This window comes from Phascolarctos cinereus, unplaced genomic scaffold, assembly GCF_003287225.1.
Source record: "Phascolarctos cinereus isolate Bilbo 61053 unplaced genomic scaffold, phaCin_HiC Scaffold_4;HRSCAF=312, whole genome shotgun sequence".
Classification (NCBI taxonomy): Eukaryota; Metazoa; Chordata; class Mammalia; order Diprotodontia; family Phascolarctidae; genus Phascolarctos; species Phascolarctos cinereus.
In genome coordinates this window covers 292701250-292728925 of record NW_027555847.1, presented here as the reverse complement: position 1 = coordinate 292728925, position 27676 = coordinate 292701250, and the positions used below count along the sequence as shown (strand labels likewise).

Below are 27676 nucleotides of genomic sequence, written 5' to 3'. Positions count from 1 at the left end.
TTGAATCAAGGCATATTAAGGCAATCTGCCCACCCCCATTCCATCAACATAAGGAGAGTTTTGTAGACACAAGGGGCCTCTGTCTTTAGTAAATCAAAGGCCCTGTTTATGGAGGCTTTGTAAAGAATGTAAAATACCAAGAGTGCTTTATTATAATAGGCAAAGTCCTTCATGAAAATTTATTCCTTTAACTCTAAAACCTAATCTGACCATAGAAAAGCAAACTCAGATCAAGCTTTATGTATGATACGACTTGGAGAAATCAAGCATTATTTGTTGTCTTTAGCCTTGATATCTTTAAATCTTCTTTGAATGCCAAATGTTGATCCTTCTCATTGAAGGGCTATTTGATTACTGGGCAGCTCAAACCACTTTTTTTGTGTGTGTTCATTATTGTCTCTCCACATACTGGATGACCTTGGCCAGGTATTTAATCCCTCCAGCCTCAGTTTCCCCAACTGTAAGAGGATTTACATCTAAAATGGTATGATTTTATGTTTTGATGATGCATTTGGATTGGTAACCTCCTCAGGTGCTGTGGGTTTAAGCTGTCTTTGAGGCAGCTGGGAGACACAGTGGATAGAGCACTGGGCCTGGAGTCAGGAAGATGTGCGTTCAAATGTGGCATCAGACATTTGCTAGCTGTGTGACACTGTACGAGTCACTTAACTTTTATTGGCCTCAGTTTCCTCAACTGTAAAATGGGGGTAATAACAGAATCTCCCTTGCAGGTTGGTGCTGTTTTTATTGTGAGGATCAGATGAGGTAACATATGCAAAGCATTTAGTGCACTCCCCAGTGCCCTACATGATAGGCATTATATAAATTCTTATTTTCCCCTTCTGATCTCTACTGCCACACTTCTCCCTTGCCCATCTCTATTTTCCTTTCACCCTTCCCATCTCTAAGGAGATGACTCATAGATCCAATTCAGCTCTCTCCAGAGTTCACTTCTGCATCACCAACCAGTTGCCTGTTGGAACATTTCAGACTGAATGTCTTCAGAGAAATCTCAGACTCAGCATTGAAAATTGAAAATTGAAAATCTTTACTCTCAAACTCTCCCTTCAGAACATCTCTGTTTTTGCTAAAGACACCATCTTTCTGGTCTCCCAGGTTCACAACCTCAGAACTATCCTGGATTTCTCACTCTGCCTCATGACACATGTAGAATTTTTACTTTTACCGCCTTCCTAACATCTCCAACAATCAGCCCCTTTCCTGGACTCACAATAAACTGTAATTCAGGCCCTCATCACCTCTTGCCTAGATGTTGTCTACTTCATTGGTCTTCATGCCTCAGGTCTAACCACTTTAGTCCATCCTTCACATTGCTGCTCCCAAAGTAATTTTCCTTAATTGCGTATCTAACCATGTGATTCCCCTACTCAGTCCTTTCCAGTGGCTTCCTATTGCCTCTGGGCTAAAGTATAAACTCTCTTTAGCCTTTGAAGCCCTTCACAACCTGGTTATAACCTATCTTTCCAGCCTCATTGGACATTACTTCCATACTGCCCCTCACAGATTTTGTGATCCAGCCACATTGGCCATCCTACTTGCTTAAAATATACTCCTTCCTTACCTCCACCAGTTGCCGTCTTCTGTATAAAACATTTCCTGATTCCCCCCTCAACTGCTAAGTGCCCTTTGTTGTACTTTATTTTATTTGTGATGTGTATATGTATGCATATATATACTTGTCTCCCCCATTAGAGTGTAAGCCCTTTGTGAGTAGGAATTATTTCATTGTTTGTACTTATATCATCAATGGCTGGCATAGCCTGGGACATAGAAAGTGTTTAATAAATGCTTGTTGATTGATTGGTGGACTTTTGAACTTTTGCATGTTTATTCTGCTTTATATATGAAGTCGTTCCTTTAACAAGCATTTAGTAAGTGACTTCCGTGTCCCAGGAACTGTGCTGGGTGCCAGGGATACAAAGACAAAATGAAAACTAGCCCACGTCCTTGAGAAACTTATATCCTTATGGGAGAGAAATGGTTATGCCATTTATATAGCTAAGTAAAAGCAAGATAATTTGAGGAGGCAGAGAACAGTAACAAGAAAGCCTTCCCAAAGGACATGACACCTAAATTAAACTCTGAAGAAAGCTAAATATTGTAAAAAGCAAAAGTAAAGAGGAAATTCCTTCCTGTTTTGGAGGTCAGTCTATGTATGGAAGCAAGAGGTGGGAGGCAGAGACTGTAAATCATCCAGGAGCCTGCTCAAACATCACAGAGATGAACTAAAGTCAAAGATTTCATCTGGGACAAAGGATGATTACAATGATGATAAAAAGAGAGGATGTGCTAGTCACATAGCAATTGAGAAAGATGTGGGTAGCACTCCTCGAGTGCTGCATTTGCTATGTCAGGAAAAAACAAAGAAGGTCCCCAACACATTGAGTAGATTCCCATGGCAAATTAATGGGAGGATATGCACAAGAGTCACACAAGATGAGCAGGCGTGGATGGGTCTCTATCTACGTGGACTGGGGAAACATCCAGATCAATCAGATCACAGTTCTAATTGAGCATTTTTTTTTCCGGGGGGGGGTGCTGTGAATGGTGATTTGGAGAAGGGAAAGACTGCAGGCAGGGAGATCAGTCATGATACTATTGCCAGGAGAGAGGTGATGAAGATCTGAACTAAGGTTGATGGATGTGTGAAAGGAAAGAAGCTTATGGATGTGAGGGATATTGCCAACTGAGAAGCCTTGTCAGCTGTTAGTGGTAGTGTTGACAGTAGGACAATTTTTGACTTTTTTCCAGTAATAAGAGTTCTGGCTTTTTATTATGTGTCTTCCTTGTTCTCACTGAGACAGTTTGGTCAGTTTAAGGGAGACAGTTTGTATCTGTGAAACAGAATAAAATTAACTCTCTGAAATGAGATCATATCCATTATGCTTATCTCATTAGCAAATGTACTCTTAATTAACAGTAGCCAAGGAGATATGTGGTACATTTATAAATCTAGGAATTTCCTTTTTTGAATAAAATTTACTTATATTCCTATAGTTTTAAAAATTGAAGTAAAGAAGTAAATAATTACCTGTTGTCTTTGTGCTTTAGAATCTGGGTAGAGTGGGGAGCTAGGTGGCACAGTGGATAGAGCACCGGCCCCGAAGTCAGGAGGACCTGAGTTCAGTTCTGGCCTCAGACCAAACACTCGACACTTACTAGCTGTGTGACCCTGGGCAAGTCACTTAACCCCAATTGCCTAAAAGCAAAAAAAAAAAAAAGAATCTGAGTAGAGCATAGTGAATAAAATAATTAGATTAGTGGGTGTATAGGTTATGTAAAATTAATGAGAATGAAACATTTTAAGATTAGTGATTTTGGTTTTTTCAGTTAATTTTGAACATCAAGAATTCTGTTAATACAAGGGTACAAAACCCAATGAAAGCTTTGTGAAGCAGTCTAAATAATTTATTGAAGCTAAAACTTTTTTTTCAGTTAAATGGCTCTGCTCTCTCACATGGACTGTGGGCTCCTTGAAAACAAGGACTTTTACCTTTCTTTGTATCCCCAGAACTAGCACAGTGCCTCACACATATCTTCTTATTCTTGTTGGGCCATTTCAGTCATGTCAGACTCTCTGGGACCCCAAAGATACTGGAGTGGTTTGGCATTTCCTTCTCCTGCTCATTTTACAGTGGAGGAACTGAAGCAAACAGGGTGAGGTTACTTGGCCAAGGTCACACAGCTAGTAAGTAAAGGCTGAGGCTGGATTTGAACTCGGGTCTTCCTGTCTTCAGGGTTGGTGCTCTACCCATTGCGTCCTACCTGGCACACAGTAGCTGATTAGCTGATTAATAAGTGCTTGGTGACGGACTGACTAGTCAAAATGCTGATAATAAAATAAATGAAACTAATTTTCTTTACTAATTCCCCAGTGCAAATTGTTATTCTTTTGCTCAGGATTATATCAGGGACTATCATCCCTAAAAGTAGATTTCCACCATTCATAACTGTGGCTGTTGGCCCAGTTATTAGTGGAAATAACTATTCACCTAATAAAAAAATTCTTTAGTGTTCTTAATTTCAAATTGTTTTTCTTTCTATTTATATTGATTTATCCTGGGATCTTTTCTGATCTCATCACCTTTTTAAAAAGTTGTTTAATTGCTAATGCTGAAGCCTGCTTGTTGGTTTTAGACATTTAGACACATTCCAATGTCCTCTGATTCAAATTTATTCCCTCAGAAGAATTACCCTGTACTTGCCCACTGTGTACCTCAGATAGAGGGAACTGTGTCACTTCTTCCGAAGGGATCCAGCTTGCCAAAGAACTAGGAGCCACCTATCTTGAACTACACAGCCTCAATGACTTCTATGTCGGGAAGTATTTTGGAGGCGTGGTAAGTAGAAGTCCCTCTGATACGATGATTTTTTTTTTAAGGGCTGTAAGCCAGTTTTGGTAGATGAGCTATTTTCCTAAATGTCAACTACTGTCTTAATATTTACTTTGAGATGAATATGTGTGTAATAAAAATTTTGACCAATAAGATCTGAGTAGACATTTTATTAGGCTAACATGAGAAAGAAATTTAATTTTTCTTACCATGACTTGTTTTCCATTATTGAAAGAAGATACTCAGAACTTTGGAGACTATTTAGATGGTGTATTATTAGCTATTAAGTAAAAAAAAATTTTTTTATACAAATAGAGCTATTGTCAGTCTGATATCTGACTGTTGATAGTGTTGATGGGCCCAGAGCTAAGTTTTATTGTAATCTGGCTTTCAAAGAACAGTTTTCCCTAATGAGCTAAGTACTTTAGAAAGATTTCATAATACCCACCTCACTATCTTGGTGGCCCTGTCACTATTCAGACCCAACAGTTTGTATGACTACTTATCAGATGATTAGGGAGATAGGATTCTACGACTCCTAATCCAATTAGCTATTATTCTGACTGCCTCAATTCTTCACAACAGTGGGAAACTAAAAAGAGCCTGCTAAACTGACTGAACACAAAGAAAAGTTATGGTCAAATGTATAAAATCCTTTGTGCTATTTAGACAAAGAATTTTTTAATTAATTTTGGCTGTATATAGTTAGATAATGAAGTTTCCACAATTTAAAAAATTTAATATGTAACTTTAAACAACATCACCACTAAATAAAGATACATTTGTGATACTTTACATTGAAAATGAATTTCAAACGGTTATGTATCTATTGTAGTTTATGACTTAAACTTCAGATGAGGCGTCTGGTTACTTGAATTCTTTGAGGGGTCTCTTCTGGATCCCATTTCTATTCTCTGCTTGCTTTTGCATTTCTGAATTTGTGAATATGTATTTTTTCCTCTCTCATAGTCATTGACATTGTGTATGCTGTCCTTCCAGTTCTTATTTGCTTACTTTGCATATAAATATTTCCAATTTTTTCTAAAAATATTTATAGCTGTCTCATTTACTCCAGAGCAGAAGTGCCAAGTACTCTTAGCTCATGCCCAAACCGTATTAAAATGTAATTGGAAAATATTTAACAAAATAAATGAAAATACAGTAGAACATAAGGTTAATAAATGTTAATACGTGGTTTTCTAAGTCAGTATGCAGCCTTCAGGGATCTTTATGTATGTTTAATGGCCATGTTTTTATTACAGTTTGACACCATTGACCAACGGGTGGGGAAGGTGTGACCTCAAGGCCATGTGTGCTTTCTAGGTCCTTGTTCGTGGTCTTTTCACTGAGTCCAAGTTTTGCGGAACAAATCCTTTTGTTAAGGGGATTTGTTCTGTGAAGTTTGGATTCATTCAAAGCATCGTACTTGAGGACCTAGAAGGCCACATATAGGGCCTCAAGACCTCAAGGCCACAGGTTCCCCACCCCTGCAAAAGTAACTAACCCACTTAGTATCCCAACAAGGTACCAGTGTCCTGCCAAATAAAAATCTATTGAAAATGGATATTAATCTAACTCAGTAATGAAAAGGTATCATTTACATTAATTAAAGGAAATAGCCCAGTGTCTTGCATACTATATGCTGGACAAAGTTTTGTTGAATGGGCAGTGCTTATTGAAAATACTCAGACATACAGTTATTATGAAACACTTCATGAAAAGCTTGTATTTGAGTCTAATGTGCTGTTGGTGAATTGTAATTTGAGGGAAAATGCTTTCTTACTGGAAATAAAATAAAATTCTGGGGCAGCTAGGTGGCGCAGTGGATAGAGTACAGGCCCTGAAGTCAGGAGGACCTGAGTTCAAATGTGGCCTCAGACCAAACACTTGACACTTAACTAGCTGTGTGACCCTGGGCAAATCACTTAACCCCAATTGCATGGGATGTCCATTTCTCCAGTGGGCTAGTCATGTTTTCTGCATTTATGTTGTTGTTCAGTCATGTCTGACTCTTCATGACCCCATTTGGGATTTGTTCTTTGAAGTTTGGATTCAGTCAAAGGGCTGCACTTGAGGACCTAGAGGGTGCCCCCTGCCCCTTCTAGGGCACTGAGGCTACAAAAACAAATTTGAAATTGTCCGTGCTCTTGAGGAACTTATATTCTCCTTATTGTTCAGTCATTTCAGTTGTGGCAGAGGTACTAGAGTGTTTTGCCATTTTCTTCTCCAGCTCATTTTTCAGATGAGAAACTGAGGCAAATAAGGGTTAAGGGACTTGCCCAGGGTCACACAGGTAGTAAGTGGTCTCAGTCTGTATTTGAACTCGGGTCCTCCTGATTCTAAGCCCAGTGTTCTAGCCCCTACACTACCTAGCTGCTCCATTCTACTTATCTTCTTCCCAGCTCCCCTCTGTCTGTTCAGGGCACCACTAACATTCCAGTCACCCAGGTTCACAACCCGATAATCATACTAGATTCTTCACTGTACTTCATCCCCCATCTCCAATCAATTGCCAAATCTTACTGCTTTTACTTTCCACATATTCTTGCATTCATCTCCATTATTCCACTTACATGGCCACTTCCCTAGTTCATATCCTTATCACCTTTCTCTTTGGACAACATGACATACAAACGTGGGGACCGCCACCTTTTTCCTTGTTTTGAAAATCAGTACATTTGCCCTTTTCCAGTCCAGCAACAACTATTCTAACTCTCCATTCTCTTTAATGGATTAAATAGAGGTAACACGCGGTATCTGTGGAATGGTATCATCTCGCATATGTGGTCATGTAGATGAAAATCCAGCTAAGAGAATTGAATTGTCTCTGAGTGCAAAAACTGAGTTAGCTGCCAGATAGTGGTCTACTTGAATTGTTTTAGCTATATCATGCATGTATTTTTAGTCACATTTTAGCAATAATGACATCCTGAATAATCTTGGGCAATTTTCTGATTCCCCAGCATGGAATCTTACCATACATGGCATTTCCCTCCTGACTTTCAGGTTCTTATTTAGCCCAGAAAATGAAGGATTTATCAAATATTATATTCAGAATCTACTGTCTACATTTTGGCTTACTGTCCCCATATTTTAGAGATATTTCACTGGCTCAGGTCTCTTCCCTTGGTACCATCAATTCAGACACTTAGTATGTTGTTATCACAAACCATAATCAGAAATATGATGCAGAGAGACAATATAAATTCTCCCTGGTGTACCTGTTTCTTCCCAAGTCTTTGGAGCAGATGAGACACCTGCATTCACTCTATGCGTGCATTCCCAGCATGCATACCTGTAGTGCTTAAAAGAATGGGGGAGTGATAGCCATCTCAGGCTCATTGATTAAAGGAAGAGAGGGCAAAAATACCTTGTTCTCACTGGGTTGGTAATGAATAGGAGACATAATAGTTGCCTGACCTCAGCTGGTTCTGAGTGGTACTGGTCATGGCTTCACTATTGACTCAGATCAGGTCTCAGCAACTCCAGTGTCTTAGTTTGCCTGTTCATGCTTTGTGACAAGAAGTTTATATGGAGAGAGAGTAAAATGCAGCAGGTGTCTCTTCCATCCCTTCCCATGGCACCTTGTTGCTGAGAGGCTTTTCAGAATTCCAGAGAACAGGCAGGACTATTCTTTTTCCAGTGCCAGAATTTCAGTTTTTGTCCCCTCTCTCTTTTTCACGGTGAATCATTTTCCTTGATCTGTAACGATTCCCACAGAGACAAAAATGTAAGGCAGAATTCTCTATGACAACCCTTGTAAGTGATCTCCCTGCTTCTCATCTCTCCTCTCCCATCCATCACCTGCAGACCTGCCAAATTGATATTTCTAAACAAGTCCAAGCATGTCAGTTCCATGTTTTAGCAGCTTCAATGACTCTTTGTTGCCTCTAGGATAAAATATAAATAATTCTTCGGCAGGTAAAACTTCACAGTTGGAACTTGAGCCTATTATTCTGGACTTATTTCACTTTATTCCCAAATTCACTCTACATTCTAGCCAAACCGGTCCATTTGCTCTTTTCCATACAAAACATTCATCTTTGGCTCCACTGTCTTGGCATAAGCTATCCCTCACACCTGTCTCACCCTTGTCTCTCAGAATTTAGCATACTTCAAAGTTTAGCTCAGGTACCTCCTGCACTGGTCCTTTCCTAATGCTCTGAGTTGTTAGTGCTTTTCCCTACCCCCAAAGTTTTTTGTATTTCTCTTATATGTATTTTTTGTTTTCTTATTTGCATTCATGTTGTATCCCACATGTCCCCCCATCCTTAGCTTCTTAGAGTTATTAACTAACTTTTGTCTTTGAATATACAGTACTTATCTCAATGCTTTATACGCGGTAGGCACTTTTGAATTAAATAAATAATATCTCTTCTGGTAAACTGAGTTTTTTAAAATAATGTTCTATTTTTCCCTGAATTACATGCTAAAATAATTTTTAACATTTTTTTTAGGTTTTGAGTTCCAAATTCTATCCCTCAGTCCGTCCTTTTCCTCCCCCCCTCCCTCAGCTGATAAGCAATCTGATATATAGATTATACATGTGCAGTTATGTAAAACATTTCTATATTAGTCATTTTGTACAAGAAGATTTGAATAAAAAAAGAATGAAAGAAAGTGAAAAATAGCATGCTTCAGTCTGTATTCAGGCAGTAGCAGTTCTTTCTCTTGAAGTGGATAGCATGCTTCATCATGAGTCTTTTGGAATTGTCTCGGCTCATTGTATTGCTGAGAATAGCTAAGTCATTCACAATTCTTCATTGAACAGTATTGCTGTTACTGTGTATAACATCCTTCTTGTTCTGCTCACTTCACTTTGCATCAGTTCATGTAAGTCTTTCCAGGTTTTTCTGAAATTATCCTACTTGTCATTTCTTATAGCACAATAATATTCTGTCACACTTACATACCACACGGCTTGTTTAGCCATTCCTCATTTGATGGGCATCGTCTTGATTTACAATTCTGAACCACCACAAAAAGAGCTGCTATAAACATGGTAAGCTGTTTCTGAATCCCCCTACAAATCATAATGTGAATTGTCATCCACATCTATCCATCTTGTCCACAAGCTTGATGTGAGAAACTTTGACAAAGGCTTTGCTAAAATGCAGATATGCTATATACCTACCACATTCCATTTACCTTGTCTAGTATCCTTGTTATAGTATTCTAGGATTGTAGATATAAAGGAAATAAAAGGAAATACTCTTAGTCTGGCATGACCTGTTTTAGATGAAGACTCATAGTAACCATCACTTCTCTATATAAATGCCTACAAACCATCTCTTTAATAACATGTTTCAGATTTTTGCCACAAGTCAAAGTCAGACTCACAGATTTGTAATTTGTAACCTCTAGCCTTTTCCCATTTTTGAAAATCAGTACAGTGTTTGCCCTTCTCTTCACTGACGGCAATTGTCCAACTCTCCAAGATCTTTCAGAGGACATTGACTGTGGATCAGTAATCATCTTAATTTCAGTACAGAAAGCTCTTATTAAATTCCTATTATATGCAAGCGTTGTAAATATGTAAAGGCACTTAGGTGGTACAGGGGGTAAGAGCACTGGACTTGGAGTCAGGAAAACTTGAATTTAAATCCTTTCTTGGACATTAGCTGTGTGACCCTGGGCAAATCATGAAACCTCTCCCAGAACTCGGTTTTCATTTTGAAGATCATATGAGGTCATGTCTAACCTTAAAGCTGTCATTATTATACGGCACTGTTCTAGGTGCTGGGCATATGGAGACAAAAAAACCCCCAAACCCTAACCCTAACATTCTTGCCCTCAAGGAGCTTACATTCTATTGTTATTTTAAAATATTATAACAGTTCTTTGAGTATTGTAGCATGTAGTCATTCTGACCTGATGACCTGAATTCAGTGTTGACAATTTAGAATGCTGCCCTCCTACCATATCCTCACTGAGCTTACATTTTAATTCCTTATTAACCAATCTTGTTCTATCCCTTTCAATATAAATATTATGTTTTTCCTTAGCAAATAAAAAAGTAGTAGCTGGATAGTTTTTCCTTCTGTCTCACGCATTATCACTTTACCATCCACTTAAAGTATAAAGGGTTGAGGGATGGATGTCAGAGATTTGGGTCCTCTCCCATCTCAGACATGTAATCACAAGATGAAGTCACGGACGATGAGATATTAATATGTTAACAACAGTGTTAACATCTTGCTATCCCTTGACAAAGTATGAATATTTTTATTGAATTGAAAGGTCAAAGCCATTGACTGGAATGAAAATTGGCCGTACCTCTAGAGGCTTTAAGTAGTTTAGCTCTGGAGACATCCAGAAGTCAGAGTGTCTGTTTTGAGAATTCCACAGATTTCAGGTAGGATCCAGCCCTTGAGAAGGAATAGCCCTGGATGAGGAATGAAGGGGGGATTTCTCTCTACTCTGTCCTCACATTAGCCATGATGTCTAGCTGTAAAGCTACTCACCTAGAAGGAAGAACCCTGTCTACTTAATTGTAGAGTCAGTTTGAGACAGATGAGGAAACAGTTTGGAACAACCTGGCTGCAGAGCCAGTCATTTGGGGCCAGAAATAGCTTTAAAGCAGTGTGGCTTCTGGCATTAACAAAAAGGGAGGGTTGTGTATTCAAGAGAATGCTAACCTTAACAGTAGAGAGTAGCAGACCCAGGAGCCCAGTTGAACAACCTGCCTAGCAGAGAAACTATATTTTTGTATAGATGTCATTTTTATAGACATTTGAAGCCATAAGATTTATCAATGGTTCTTTCTTGGATGTTGTATCCTATAAATTACTGGTCCTCTCCACTGCTATTCTTCAGGTTGTTATTCTCTCCCTCTCTCTCTCTCTTTTTTTTTTTTTTGCAATTGGGGTTAAGTGATTTGCCGAGAGTCACACAGATATTTGAGTGTTATGTGTCTGAGGCCGGATTTGAACTCAGGTCCTCTTGACTCCAGGGCTGGTGCTCTATCCACTGCGCCACCTACCTGCCCCCCTAAGTTGTTGTTCTTTCAGATACCGTGGTACATATGGTCAGTTTTCTCCTCCTTTCTTCCTTTTAGGAAAAAAAAAGCCTCCCTTATTTGAGTCATGGCTCAAGGCAAATGTATTTTTACCAGTCCTGAAAAAAGATACTAGTTATTTATAACTCATTCCTGGCCAAGAGGTCCTCATTCTTTTATTTTAAATTGTGACCCAGAAATCCAAATCCACTTTTCAGATACCTTCTTAACCTGATGTTGACTTCCCATTTCTGCCTTACCCCCTAGAAACCCTTGCCTTCAAAAGGCTGTGTCAATAAAAAACATCACCTGTGCCCCAAGGATCTTCAGTTTCTTGTCCAAGATTTCATCATCCCCAGCAATGTATTTTAGCTTCCTTTTGCCAGTAACCTATACACCCACGTGAATCATCCAGAGTGCCTCGTGGTTGTCAGGTTTGACAGGTCTTCGGAAGAAGGTGAGTCTCTTTTGTATACATCAGGTGAACATCAGGTGTTACTTCTTCCTTTTCTATTAGTGCATGACCTCTCTCCTGCTGCCACTTCTGTATCCTTGGAACACAGGAAGCTATGTCTTCCTGAAATAGTCCAGCTTCATCTTCTAGGGGAACAGCTTCATACCCTCATTTAACTTAATTCCAAATATTCGGTTGTCCTTCTTCCCTTCCTTATCTGTGTCATATTCTTCTGCCCTCCAGCCTCTTGCCACAAATTAGTATCCCCTTCTGTCTCTTCAGATTCTTTTTCATCTTTGTTTTCTCCTCAGAGTTCTGCTTCTGGGTTTTCAATGAAATACTTCTTTCATTCTCTCTGACAAGCTGCAGAGTGAAGGATTCTACTTACCCTTTTACAGTCTTCCCTGGGAGGAAGAACAACCTGCACTTTGTGCGTAGACTGTTGTTATCTGGCACTAGCAGGAACACAAACATAGTGTACTTGATAAAAGTCATTGTAAAATTCCTTTTGTCCTTCTTTATTTGGAGGAGACTGATTTTATCAGGGTGACAAATTCTTCGAGCATCTCTTCTGTAACTTACAGTCTTAGAGAGTTACCTGGGGGTGCTGGGAGGTGAAAGGAGTCGCAGAGTCTGCCAGCTGCTGTGTGTCAGAGAGCAGACTTGAATCCAGGTCTTCCTGGCTCCAAGGCCTGCCTGTTGTTTATTATGCCCCTTTGTCTCTGGTCCTCTTGACTTTCTAGAAATGAAGTGCTTATTCATTCTGCCTTTCTTGTTGGATAGTCTTGCAGTTGACTTCTGTGTTTGCAACACCTCTTCTTCACTCTGGTGTCCCAGTCTTTGGGAGCTTCTTCATGGTGATCTTCTTGCCTTGTCTTTGTTCAGATGCCTTTGATTGATAATTAGCAGCTTTTGTCAACGCCTCAGTGAAGACTGAAGCTGTTCATAGCTGTTGTTGTCTCTGAGGGAGTCTCAAGAAAAATCCAAGCACAGTTACTACTGTTCCTCTACCTCCTTTATCTTCTCTCACTAATCAGATTTAGAAACTTCTCATCATGTGACTTCTTTGCTTTTTCTCTTTTGAAGAGGTTAGGAATGTCAAAGAAGAAGATAATACTAATACTGTACTTTGTGATTTCGGCTCAAGTTTGCCTGAAACAATTTTATTTCATTTAACATTAATCTATATTCGAGACATTTCTAGCTTGGGAAGAGAAATGTCAAAATTGGCATCATCCCCCATGCTCTCCAATGTGACTGTCTACCCCAAGACAATTTGAACAAGGAGAAGACTATATAATATGTTAAAATACAGTAACATTCCAGAATAGCTGTCATTCAGGTCCTTCCTAGACCTCTCCCTATAAGGACTGAAAAGAGTTCACTCCTGTGATCAGTATCTTAACTTTGAATGCAAGAGAGGACACTCTCCTTAGGTGGGTCATGGCACCAATCACTTCAGGTTGGTAGGGATACAGTGATTTTATCTAGATAAGAATTAAGTTTGATTCTCACTTTCCTAAAGGGAAAATCTAGGAAGGGTTTTAAGCTGGAAAAATATTTAATTATTTATTTAAATAATTGAAGATATCTCTATATTTTTAGAGAGACTAAAAAGGTTTTCTTAATATGCTTCTATAGGGGTTAATGAAGTTGAGGCGGGGCATGATTATGTTTGATCAGAAACTTAGAAACCAAGTTTCTTTTTCTACTCACTTCAAAGGTCTGAAGATATGAAGGTACGTAGGTAGGATCAGAATTAGCTCATGGTAGAACCATGCAAACCAACCTGTGACCAAGGGTCCTGTCAAGTGTCAGGACAAGAGTATTCATAAAAATGAACAAATGTGATTGTGCAGGCACCTCACACATCTAAGGATAGATTCCTCTCCCCTGTGAATTCTCATAGACCTTTGGACTGTTCATAGGTTTTTGTACTCTAATAAATTTATTTATGTATATATCTTATTTGTCTACACTACTAAAGTATAAATTTCTTGAAGTTTGGAACTACATCTCATTTGTTCCATTCACTGATTTGCATAGAATATATAGCACTTGATACATATATGTTGAATTGAATTTTATTAAAGCAATAGAACATTATTTAGAATAAAACTGATTTTTTAAAAGAATCAGGAAGATGGCAGAGTGATAGGAAGGATTGCCCTGCATTCTTCTCCATAAACTATTTTTCTTTTTTTAAAAATAAATTTATTTATTTTTAGTTTTCAACATTCACTTCCATAAGATTTTGTGTTACGGATTTTCTCCCCATCTCTACCCTCTTCCCACCCAAAGATGGCATACAATCTGATTTAGGCTCTACATATACATTCCTATTAAACATATTTTCACATTAGTCATGTTGTAAAGAAGAATTAGAACCAATAGGAGGAACCACAAGAAAAAAAAAAACAGAAGGAAAAAAAAGAGCAAATAGTGTGCTTCAATCTGCATTCAAACTCCATAGTTCTTTCTCCAGATGTGGATAGCATTCTTCATCATGAGACTTTTGGAGGTCTTAGATCCTTGCATTGCTGAGAAGAGCCAAGTCTATCAAAGTCAGTCATCATACAGTGTGCCTGTTACTGTATACAATGTTCTCTTGGTTCTGCTTATTTCACTCAGCATTGGTTCATATAAGTTTTTCCAGGTTTTTCTGAAGTCTGCTTGCTCATCATTTCTTATAGCACAATAGTATTTCATTATATTCATACACCACAACTTGTTCAGCCGTTCCCCAGTTGATGGGAATCCCCTCAATTTCCAGTTCTTTGCCACCACAGAAAGAGCTGCCATAAGTATTTTCGTACGTGTCAGTCCTTTTCCTTTCTCCACAAACTCTTAACAGATCTAGAAAATGCACCATACAGATGGATCCTGATGGGCATATCTAGAAAAAGTCAGAATGAGTCCTCCTTTGCCCAGCCCAGCTTGGCATAGGAAGACAGAAAAGGCTGTCTGTGGACACTGGAGATGGGGTCAGGCCAGGAGCACACTATGTGGACCATTTAGTGCCCAGAAATAGGCTGTGCACCATGACAAGAGGAGGTCTGAGACCCACTACTAGGACACTGTGGATAGGACAGCTGCCAACTGGCAACTTTGTCACTCATGACACAGTCCTGGGCAGAATAAGAAAGGGACCACTCTTCATTAAGGAGGCCCTGGGCCATGTATGGAGAAAGGAGGGAGTTCAGAAGCCAGTAGCAGCAGTGGTATGGCTTGGACCTGAGGTTTAAAGCAGGGTCTCACTTCCCTCATCTAGCCCAGATTGCAGAGGAATAACCAGGGCAGGGATCCCAGACCAAAAAAGAATCTACAATTCTGCCTTTCTGAGCCCGCAGAAATTTTCCCACTTGGCTTACAGTGACAGGGTTCAGTAGCAGTCTACTCGTGATCAGATGTCAACCCAGGTCAAGAACTTGCAGAGCTCATGGAGGTGGGAGATAGGAGGAAGAGAAAGCTAATCTTTTTTTGAAAATAAAATTTAATTTAAAAAGAGGAACAGCTAGGTGACACAGCAGATAGAGCACTGACCCTGAGGTCAGGAGAACTCTCAAGTACAAATCCAGTCTCAAACACTTACTAGCTGTGTGACTCTGGGAAAGTCACTTAACCATGATTGCCTCCAAAAACATATAAAAATGAACAAGAGGCAGCATGGTATAGTGCATAAAGTGTCAGCCTTGGAATGACAAAGACCCAAGTTCAAATTCTGCCTTCAACACATACTGGTTGTTTGATACTGTACAAGTTTCTTAACCTCTATGAGTTCTAGACAGCTCTTTAAAAGTATAAATTGCAGAAAAGTTGCCAGCCTTCATTGATAGATTGATCATCCAGCAATTCCCTATACCAGTGAAATTAGAGGAATAGTTTTTAGCTTTCTCTCCAAAAAAGAGTGAGAAATCATGAGATCCATGATGGTGGGTTAATAGGAAGTAATAGAAGCATGAACAAGAATTCTGATGATTGGAAAGGAATAGAATTTAGAGCTCTTTGTAAATTTTTAAAAAACCAAAGCATTTTAGCACTAATCCAGAATTCGGAAGTTAAAACACACACACACACACACACACACACACACACACACACACAGAGTTCAGCAGCATGATCAACTCTTGAAGGTCTTTGAGAAATTTAAGGGTATTTCTCAAGGGAAGGAGTGAGGAAGAGGCCATATGACTGGCTTTGGAAATTTCTTCTAGAATTGTGACAAGCCATATTCTTAGCAAAGGGTTAGTTATTATGGAATAGGTCATTTTCTTGACCATCTGCAGACATCTGGTAATTATATCAGTTTCTGACTTACCACAGTGCTTCCTCCTGTGACTAGAGTACTGAGAAAATTATTACTAGTCACACAATTATAGCTTTTAGCTTTATGGGATATTGAAAAGAATAAACAATTCTTTCTTGTATGAGTAATTTGTTTAATTATGTTTTGACAAATCATAGTCTATTTTGGCTGATTTATACTTGAAATACATTTTAAAGAAAAGTTCTTGCTACTCTTAATTCTTATATCTATGTTCCATTACCATCTTACATTTTTTCTTTTTATAAAGGTATTTGGGTATCCCTCCAAGTTAGCACTCACAGGTTGCAGGTTGGGTCTCTATGGAGTAACTGTCTTGGGTTCAAGGTATTCTGTGGATCTGTACAGTTAAAATTATGGACCATGAGCCCCCACCAGTGCACTACCCTTTAATAGTCAGCCTTTTGGGATAATTAGTTCAAAACAAAGGCATTTTACTGAGATGGTAAAGAAGGTTCAGTAGCTACAAAACATTCTCAACTTAAACATGGAGGGCACTCTCCAAAAAAAAAATATATATATGTGTGTGTGTGTGTGTGTGTGTGTGTGTGTGTGTGTGTGTGTGTGTATAGGTATAGATGTAGTGTCTCTTGGAAGAGCAGGTATATATATAGAGTTCATTGGTAGTGATAACACATAAAAGGAATACATATAACTAAGACAACTCACTTCTCTGGTATTACAAGGCCCCAGTGTCTTCCCTTCTCGTGTTTTTCTCATGCTTCTCCACTGTGGATGCATTTCTTTTTGACAGTGTGCTCATCTAGGCCTTCTGGACCTCCCCCTCTCTTAACTTGACTCCTGACTACTAGAAGTAACTCTCCTCTACTTGCAGGAATTATACTCTTTTCTTAAGTGTTCCAGAGCTAGGAAACTTGTTGTTTAGAGACCGTTAAGAGTATAATGGCTCTTCATCTAGCCAATGGCTAGTTTTCTTTCTAATTCCATAAATGAGTATTTCTTAACACCTTGTAAAGGGGTAACAAAATTTCAAAAAAAAATCTTTATTTGTACTTTAAGTTTGTTAACACCTTGTAGTCTCTCTTACCTCTCCCTCCCCTTATTTTCTGTGATTATATATCAACTGAACTGTACAAAAATCATTCTTTCAGGATTATCTTGATCAGTTTCCCTCCACTATAGCTTCAAGTATTGTTTCTTTTTTCTCATAAAATAAATGGGGAGAAAGCTCACTTACAAAAATAATTAAATTTCATAATTCTTGAAGACCAGAGATAATTGCTACTGTTATAAAGGTGGTTGATAGAGGAACAGTATAGATAAGATAGAGACAAGCATATGTGCTTCTGTTACACGTAGCCATCAGCCTCCACTATTTCCCCCTTTGCCCTAGCACTTCTAAAGAAAGGCTTGCCCAATAATGATGTGTCACCACCCCTTACCTCAAGCCTTCAGTTTATATCACTAAATCCCCCTGTATAAGTTTAGTTATAGTTTGTGTTTATTTCCCAAATTGTTAGTAACAGGGTCCTCCTTGCTCAAATAAGCACTCAAGGTAATAAATGTGTATTGGGTAGGGCAACATGTTTTTCAACCCACAGAAAATTCAAATGATGTAAAGGATTCACAGATACATGAAACACACAAGGCACTCTAAAACCTATAAGGAGCAGGTACTGAAAAAACATACAGTACTCAAAAATAGTTGCAACATTCCAGTTAGTCTCTCTTTAATCCCACTGTTACCCACTGACAGCTTGGATACCCCCAGAAGGGGAACATACCTTGAGCTTGCTAGATACATAATCTTCATACTACTAGGGTGGCATTGTCTGAATAACTTGCTGTAATAGCAGGGAAGGATTAAGGTTGAGGTCTTTCGCTTCCCCAAGTGACCAGTCTCCTTACGTGGTCTGTTCTTCTCTTTTCTCTTAAGAAAGATGCCGTTCAGGAGTTCCTTTTGGGTCAAATGGGTGAGCACATGCCTGCTTCTGCCAGGTGCCATCTCTTGGACTGGAAAGGTCCATTCTCAGGTCTCAGGTCACTAACCTGTGCTCAGAAAACTATACGTAACTCCTTTCCTAAAGCAGTGTAACAGGGATCTGCTGTTAGTTAGGAGACCGTGAACGTACACAAACTATCCTTTCCCTAGGATCCTGATCTTTTCTTCTGTGGGCTGGTCTGTCTTCTAAATGGGGACAGATGAAAGGGAAATCACAAAAAGGTTGAGCTGGTTTTGCGACTTCATTTTTACAGACCACAGGGAGTGGTGATTCTTCTAAACAGAATCTCTGCTTCTGAGTCTCTGCCAGTCAGTTATCCTAGAGACAGCCCTAGTCACTGAAAAGCATTTAGGGGCTGTCTTCTCTGTAAACAAAGTGATACTGTGCTTCTCTGGGGAGGTGTTTTCCTGACCCCAGACAAAGACTGAAACTCTGCAACCTCATCAAGTTGATCAGACTTGGAGAATTCCCCTGATAGACCCACCTGTATTATATTTCACCAACTGTTTTGAACTGTTAAAATTATTGTGGCTGTAGACCTGTACCCATAGAAATATAGGCCATTGTGTCCATGTTAATGTCTGATATGGTATTTTAGTGATTTTGTGTTTTACTTTTTGTTTTCATGTTATATATAGTTGGAGTATTTTATGATTCAAACCTTGAATCAAAAGTCATCTGAAAAAATGAAGAAAAGAAAAAAAAACGGCAAATGTCATGGAATTAGGCCACCTCAGCTTGAACAACCAGGTGATCTTTATAGCTCATATAGGTGTAATGCTGGAAAAATGGTTGTCACGTATGGGTGGGATAGCTTTGGAAGTTGTTAATAAATAAGTATGTAAATAATTTGGTTCTAAAGATCAACTATCATAAGCATTTGCTCAGAATTATTTTCGTGTTTAAGATAGGTGGAAGTCCCCTAAACAGTTCTTTAACTTCAGATACATTTACTTTGATTTGAAATTCAGGTATAAATGTTTCTATACTGCTGATAGTCCCTAGATTAATCATTTACTAATTATATAATTTTGTTAGGAAAAGTTTCAGAACCTTTCAGAAATAAAGTAAAATATTATTTTTCTTTTCAAAAGATTGAGCCTAATTAATTCTTTGGCTGATGGTTTGAAGGATAGGATGGCTGTTGCAAGTTTATTTAGGGATGCACAACTTTAGTTCTTCCCAAGAGAACTGCTTCAGAGAGGAGTGGGAGAATTTGCTGACTATGTTCCCCAAAGTAAAGAATGGGGACCCCTGAAATAAAGAGCTTAAGAAATTATATTTCATAAACCCATAATGTGGTTTTAATCTACATGTATGCATTTTCCATTTGTTCTGCAAGTGAAAATAAAACTTTTAAATATATAAAAAGGAAAAATCACTCATGTATATGTTATAAAATTCTATAATTCTTTAAAATCCAATGAAATTGTTGCATATCTCTAAAGGAAGGAGCACTAGATTTGGAGACATCTTTGGTTGGAAACTCAGCTCTGGTTTCTTACTTACCTGTGTGATGTTGAGCAACTCAAATGACTTGTCTGAGCCTCAGTTTTCCCTATTATAAACTAAGGAGGTTGGATGAGATTATTTCCAAGATTCCTTACTACTCTAACAGAGTTTTCCAAACTCATTTAGCCTACTGCCCCCTTTAAAAAAAAATTACTCAGAGCCTACCTGGGGTTAGGTTAGGTTAATCCTTATTTTTATTCAAAGCCCCACAATTGCACCCAAGGCTACTACCGGGTGCCCCCCTCCCCATCGTTCCAGCTCTCCAGTAGGGGCAGTATTACCCGCTTTGGGAATCTATGCTTTATCTCAAAAAGAAACAAACAAAAAAACCACTAAAAGAACCTTAAGTTTTAATTAATTTAATTAAGGATTGTAATTTTTCTATTTTTTTTTAAATAGAAAAAATGCCTGTCTTAAAGGGTGAAGCATCGCACTATAACTCTGATCTGCACAACCTGTTGTTCTGCTGCCAGTGTGTGGATGTGGTGTTTTATACTGAAGATTTAAAGGAGGTTGTAGAAGCCCACAAGATCGTCCTTTGTTCTGTGAGCAGCGTCTTCATGCTGCTGTTCAATGTGAAGAGTCCTGCGGACATTCAGGACTCCACGGTGATACGCACTGCCCAAGATCTCTTTGCTGTAAACAGTGAGATGACGTTTCCAGTCACTAGCCAAGGCCCACCATGCAACCCACCAGTAAGAGTCATTGTTAAAGACTCTCTCTTCTGTTCTTGCTTATCAGACATTCTGCACTTCATTTACTCAGGTATCTTCTCAGAATGGCTCCAGCTACTCAGTGTTTTTAAAATGTTTGAATGTGAAGCTTGCATGTTGCCCTTCCCACTAAGTCTTGTTCACTCTGATAGTTCACCTGCTTCCCTTTCTTCTGTGTCTCTGTTATTATTGGCAGTAGATTCTATAAGGAGAAAGCAGGTCATTGTGCCACAAAGGAAAAAAAATCCATTCAATGCAAGCAAACTTCTTGATTCCAAACAGACTTATTTGCCTGGGCTTACTGTAAAATCGCACTGGTGGGGAAACAATAGTAGTAAATAAAATATCCTGTTTTCTACTGAATCGGCAAAAGTTATTATATGATCAGCAGTATTTAACAAAGATTAAGGCGAGCTCAGGCGCACAGAACCCCTTATCGAGCAGAAGGGCAAAAGTTCATTTGTTTTTTGTTTCAGTATGCATTCAGACCGTGAGAGCAGGGCCTCACAACGCTGACCTCCAAGGTTTTAAGTAGGAGATGTAAAAGGAAAAGAAAGAATAGAAGTGTGCTTGGGTGGATGGAATACTCTGCTAGGAGTTAGAAGTGTCTGGGTTCCAATCCCACCTCTGACACAAGCTTTTGTCAGTTAATTTCTCGGAGCCTAGTCCAGTTGCCTAAGCCTTATTTACTAAATTGTGAGTTCTGATCTCTGTCGGAGGGAGTTCCTGTACCAGTAAAACCAAAGATTCTTGATGTATCGGGCTGTTTATGAAATATGAGAGAATATAAAGAACTCTTCTCCATTTTTCATTTTAGAGATACAAATTTACCAACCGTATGTAAGGGATCTTGCTAGTTTGCCATCTCAGCACTCAACTAGTCACTCTACTAAGTAACTGAGCAATTTTCAAGCGTGCTTTAAAAATTGCCTCCCCTCAAAAAATTAGCCTACATTTGGGAAGGAATGCACTTAGGTACATTTTGGTAATAATTTTCTTAATTTTCAGTACTCTCCTCCATACTGCCATTTTCAAGTTCAATTCATGTACCAAACCTAGCACTAATGTTTTCCTTGGCTCCCTTTCTTTGCAGCTCTTAGATGCTACTAAAATCCAAAGAAGTAGAAATTTTGCTTAATTTGTTTTACGAACAAGGGTATAACATGGCAAGATCACCCGTCTAAATTAATTTAAATAGAAAGTTTGAGATTTGAAATAATGTTAAAACTAACTTTCTAAAGCAAGGAAAATTATTGACACCTTGAACTTTCTTCTCATCCATGGAACTAGAATATGTTTTTTTCCTTTCAGACTGAAGCTAGTCATGTTCCTAAGAGTAATGGGTGGGAAGCTTTTTTGATCTGGTTCTGTTCTTCAGAATTTTTAACTGGGAACATATGGTAGATTTATTTTGGATACATTAGGGGAAAGAGTATCATTGTTTATGTGTATGCAACAGTTCTAAAACTGTTGATGCTAGAAATTAGGTCACCTTTTCCTCCTTCTGTTGTTTGTGTGTAACCTACCCACATGTGTGCATATTCACAACACTAATATTGAAATTGGTTCTTTAAAAAAAAGAATAATAGCAGCATATATATCTATAAGCAACAAGGAAGTTATAGAATCATTGGGACGGAAATGAATGAAGTGAAGTCAACTAGCACTTTTTAAGCACCTACTAAGTGTCTTAGGCACTGTGCCTAAGAATAGACAAAGAAAGAAAGAAAAAAAAGAACATACAAAGAAAGGCAAAAGCAGGTTCTGCCTCCAAGGAGTTCACAATTTAGTGGAGGGAGACAACATACAAACTAGGTACAAAGAAGGTATATACAAGTTGGAGAATATCTCAGAAGGAAAGCACTAGAATTAAGAAGGTGAGCCAGGGAAAGATTTTGGCAGAAGGTAGGATTTTAGCTGAGGCTTGAGAGAAGCCAGGAGGCAGAGATGAGGGAGGAGAGAATCCCAAGCATGGCAGATAGCCAGTGAAAATGCACAGAGTGGAGAGGTGGAGTGTGTTGTACAAGGAACAACAAGGAAGCCACAGCCACTGAATTACAGAGTAAATGGAAGGGAGTAAGGTATAAGAAGACTAGAAAGGTAGGAAGGGGCCAGGTTATGATGGATTATGGAGGGTGATTAATGAAGTGCTCTCAACCAGTTCTGGTTAGACAGAAGCAAAAATGCCATTGGTAGAGTGAATAACTTGCTTACAGTAGCTGCTTAAGAATATAGGTTTGTTGAGGGGCAGCTAGGTGGCGTAGTGGATAGAGTGCCAGCCTTGAAGTCAGGAGGACCTGAGTTCAAATCCAGCCTCATACCAAACACTTAACACTTACTAGCTGTGTGACCCTGGGCAAGTCACTTAACCACAATTGCCTAAAACCAAAACCAAAACCAAAAACAAAAGAATATAGGTTTGTTGAATGAACAGCTGTAGAAAATATGATATATAATGTGAATTAATGCATCTTGCCTAAGGACTTTGCTTAGTATTCTGGATTATTACGTTTCAGATTTTGGATACTTTGGTTCAAGATTTTATTCAAGAAAATTTTAATTGGGGAAAAAAGGAATTATAAATTGGGAATAGAAATCAAAAATAATGTATAATGCTTTATTTCTTTATTATTTCAATGATTTGCAAGGATTTCCTTCCCTGATGCAGATTGGAACCCTTCTGTAAATTAGGAGGTGGTCTTTGGGAGTTTCGGTGGCCAAAAAATTCATCATTTTGCTGCCAAACTGATGTTGAACTTCTCTAAACTTAGCGAATCTGGCCCTCATATAACAGACAATACAATCCATTATTGGGCCCATGCTCAAAACTTTCCCAGTTCGACAGGGTAGGATCTGTCAGATTCTCTGGAATAGCCTTTACAGGCCCAGGGTCGTCTCTGTCACTGCAATGAGACTTGGAGTAGGAATTTAGTTAGTGTGACTGTTTTTTACAGAAAGTTTTGAGGAAGAGCTTAGCTTTCTTCCTTTACGATGGTGCTATGGAGCTGAATTTTATTTACTAATGGCAACAGTATGAATTATTCATGTACCGCTAAGGTCCTGTCTCCGTGCCTCATTATGGCATGTAGGTCATCCAGGTTTTTTGAAGATGTTGCTAACACAGTACAAGCTCTGGCAGGTTCTGTCAGGCCGGAAAGGCACGTTCCAGTGATTGGCCGTGCCTGCTGGCTGCTGGTTACTCTGACAGAGTGCAGAGAAGCTCATAGCTAGGAGGTGATTGCCCACTAGGCAATGAATTCTTTGGTCATGGTGTAACGCGTGAAATGAAGAATAGTATGGAATAGCCCCCAGTCCTGTGCAGCCTTCTTCCCCTTCACCAAATACAGTATCAGAGTGGTAGAAAAGGAGTCAGCATATAAACATAACTGTTTGTTCTCCAATTACGAGATCCTTCTCCGGTGACCACAGAGTCCCTTTGATCCTCGCAACAGCCCTGGGAGGTAGATGCTGTTATTATCCCCACTTTACAGTTGAGCAAATTGAGGCAAATTGCGATCAAGTGACTTGCCCAGGGTCACTCAAGGCTAGATTTGAACTCATCTTCCTGAGTCCATTACTAGCACTCTATTCACTGTTTCACCAAGCTGCCTTAATATAAGGATAACATAAATCATATAAAATTGAATTCTTCTGGTGATGCTATATGACTGCCAATCATGGAATACCATGATCTCTGAAGAAGTGAAATTGCTTGTGACCTAAAGGTCACAGGAAAAGGTGTGTGTTAGGTATAAATAGACCAAAACTTATTACCAATGATGAATTATAAGGAACAAGTTGTGTAAAAGATGATTTAAGAGATAGATATACAATGAGAAGAGGAGATGGGCTGGTCACGTAGTAAGAGCACAGGATAGCAGGTAGGTTAGGGTTAGCTTGCATGCTTCTTTGGTACATAAAATATCTAGAAAACCCCCCAGCACATCTATGGAGGAGAGGGTGTTATCTAGGATGAGAAGGCATGGGTGGGCTGTGGCTCTGTTGGAGAGTACCCATGATGATGAAATCACAGGTTCATTAGAGTATATGAATTATTCAGCCATATACTCTCATTGCACAGGAAGCTAGGTATATACTTCTCAAAGTGGCTTCATGCTTTGAAGTCACCACTGTGACCCAGTATGTTGCAACAGCCCCTTATTAAGTAGAACCGTCATTAGGCCCAGAGGGGCCTCACTTTCTCCTATTTGGTAATTTATATATTGGAGAAATGTGACTGATTAAGTAGTTTTAATATATTAAACACAATTCTCCTCTTAGCATTCTTCCACGTCTTAATACATATAGTGTAGAGGAAATGCATTGTTTCCTAATAAAGAACCAATTATGGAGATTTTTTTCTTTTAATTGGACTGGGCCTGTGAAGTTGTTTTAGAGAACAGTAGGTCAGGAAACCTCCCTGTATCAAGGTAGATCAGCAGCTGTGTTAGAACTTAATGTCTTAGGGAGACCCTAAGAGGTTAAGTTTTTTGCCGAGGGTCACATAGCCACTGTGGACATTGACCACATCTCCTTGACTTTGAGGCCTACTTTCTACTCTGCCAAGCTGCCCCTTATCATTCCCCAACACAGCCATAGTTGTTCAAATACCAGCATACTCCCACAGTGTATCAGGGCCACACCAGTTCGGCTCTCTGATGGTGCTATCTGGGAAATAGGTACAACTTCTGAAGGGAGCATTGCCCATAGCTTATCTCAGGCAGCAGGTAGAAAAGTTAATTATAGCACTAGCAATCAGAACACAGGGGTGAAGAGAATTATCATTGCAGGTAAGCTCTGGTACCAGCTGACAAAAGGGTGAGAGAAAGCTATGGGTTTACATATGTTCTGACACTTCATTTTATTCAAAGCTGTAAGTTACTCATCAAATATTCTATAATTAATCAATATGGATTTATTAAGCTCCAACTATGTGATGGGTACTCTGTTAATTCCAGCAATACAACTACAAAAATGAGACAGCCCCTATCCTGAAAGCATTTACATTCCACATTGGGGGTGGGGGTGGTAGTGCTGGGGAAATACAACATACTTAGAGATGAACAAATTGAAGATTTACACAAAGTAGATTAAAGTGATGGATGGGTACTAACAATTGGGAGAATCAGGAAAGGGCTTTTCAAGGAGGTGGCATTTGAGCTCAGCCTAGGAGGGAGTTGGGGATTCCAAGAAGCCGAGAGAAGTAATAGCATTGCAGAGATGTGGTACAACCTGTATCAAGGCATGGAGGTGCAAGATGGAATGCCCTGTACATAGGGAAAAGCCAAGTATGCCAGTTTGGATAAAGTATAGAGTGTTTGATGGGAGAATGTTGTCTGGAAATATATAATATAGAAATATATGGAAATATATAATGTTGCCTGGAAAGATAGGCTACAGCTAGATTCTGAAGGACTTTAGGCACCAAATAAAGGGTTTTGCACTTTATCCTAAAGGCGGTGGGCACCTTCTGAAACCTTTTGAGCAGAAGAGTGACAGAATTAGACCCATGCTTTATGAATATCACTTTCACTGTTGTGTGGAGAATGGATCGGATATGAGCAGTTGGGGGCGGAGCCAAGATGGCAGAGTAAAAGCAGTGACTTGCTTGAGCTTTCCCCCAAACCTTTCAAATACCTCTAAAAAATGGCTCTAAACAAATTCTAGAGCAGCAGAACCCGCAAAAAGATAGAGTGAAACAAATGTCCAGCCCAAGACAACCTGGATGATCAGCAGGAAAGGTCTCTTGCACCATAGTGGGAGAGGAGCACAGTTCATCGTGGGCCATACAGGCAAAGACAGGGCCTCAGCAAACCTGGAGCAGTCCTTAGGGGACTGAATCAAGGGGAGCTGTGGCAGTTTCCAGACTTCTCAACCCACAAATGCCAAAGAAAACTTAGAAGGTCAGTAAGAAAGGTCTGTGGACCTTGATGAGGGAGGAGCTCAGTCCAGCCCCAGTCCTGGTACAGCCTCAGGGCAGCGGCTGCTTCCAGGGCTCTCGGCCCACAGACTGTGGGGAGATCAAGTGGCTGATCAGAGAGGAATTGCAGGGATCTCTTTGCTGGTGCTGAGGCAGGGTTCTCTTGCTTTGCCTGTGTATGGATCTAGGTTGCAGTTCTGGGTGGTGGTCCTAGAGCAGGAGGAGCATTGTCGTAGGGGTGGAAAGGGAATCTCCCTCACAGTTCCAAGGCAGAAAAGAGTGCTTGTGGTCAGTCATAGACTAGAACCCAGGCCAGGAGGGGAGTAAACACCTTATCTTTGATCATTACCACCTTAGAAGAACTGAAAATTTACAGGTCCCTAGAAGTATCTCTGAAAACAGCTGCACAAAGCCCCCAAAGCTTGGGACAGTACATTCTCCACATTGGAAGCAGACCCTTACCTTAACAAAGAGTTTAGAACTCAAGTAATTGGCTGGGAACGTGAGCAAACTGCACAAAAAAAGTCAGACCATAGAATCTTTCTTTAGTGACAAAGAAGATCAAAACATACAACCAGAAGACAACAAAGTCAAAGCTCCTACATCCAAAGCCTCCAAGAAAAATATGAATCAATCCCAGGCTATGGAAGAGCCCAAAAAGGATTTTGAGAAGCAAGTAAGACAAGTAGAGGGAAAACTGGGAAGATAAATGAGAGTTATGCAAGAAAATCATGAAAAACAAGTCAACAGGATGTGAGCGACTGGATATAGGAAGAGAACTTAGGAGGCTAATGCAGTAGCCCAGGTGAGAGGTTTTTATAAAGGGCTTGAATTAGGATGATTGTGGTGTGAGTGAGAGAAGGGGATAGATGTTAGGGACCTTGAGGAATTGGAGTTGACAAGACTTGGCAGTCTTAGAAATGGGAGGTGAGTGAGAGTGAAGAGTTCAGTGCAACTCCTAGGTTGTGAAACCCAGATGACTGGAAGAATTATGGTTCCCTTGACAAAATAAGAAGTTAAGAGGAGAAGTGGTTTAGATTTGCCTTTGAGATATCAGGCTGAAGAGTTCAGAAGGCAGGGGGCCTTATAGGACTGGAACTTAGGAGAGATGAGGAACTGATATATGTAAATTTGAGAGTCATCTGCATGGTGCAGTCAGATTTATGGAAACTGATGAGATCATTAAGATAAAGAGATTATGCAAAGGTTCTTAACTCAGAGTCCATAGATTTAAAAAAAAAATTTCGAGGGGCAGCTAGGTGTTGCAGTGGGTAGAGCACTGTCCCTGGAGTCAGGAGGACCTGAGTTCAAATCCAGCCTCAGACCAAACACTTGACACTTACTAGCTGTGTGACCCTGGGCAAGTCACTTAACCCCAATTGCCTAAAAAGAAAAAAGAAAAAAAATATTTCGATAATTATTTCAATATAATTGGTT

At 39.4% G+C, this 27676-nt stretch overlaps 1 protein-coding gene across 1 annotated transcript in view; it reads left to right on the top strand.

Annotated features, from left to right (window-relative positions):
• Positions 1-27676, top strand: part of RHOBTB3 (Rho related BTB domain containing 3) — an 84150-nt gene that overhangs the window by 9366 nt on the left and 47108 nt on the right. Inside the window, 3 exon segments of the mRNA XM_078153120.1 lie at positions 4207-4361; positions 18733-18844; positions 20006-20371. Of these exon segments, the coding sequence (XP_078009246.1) occupies positions 4207-4361; positions 18733-18844; positions 20006-20371 (633 nt within the window).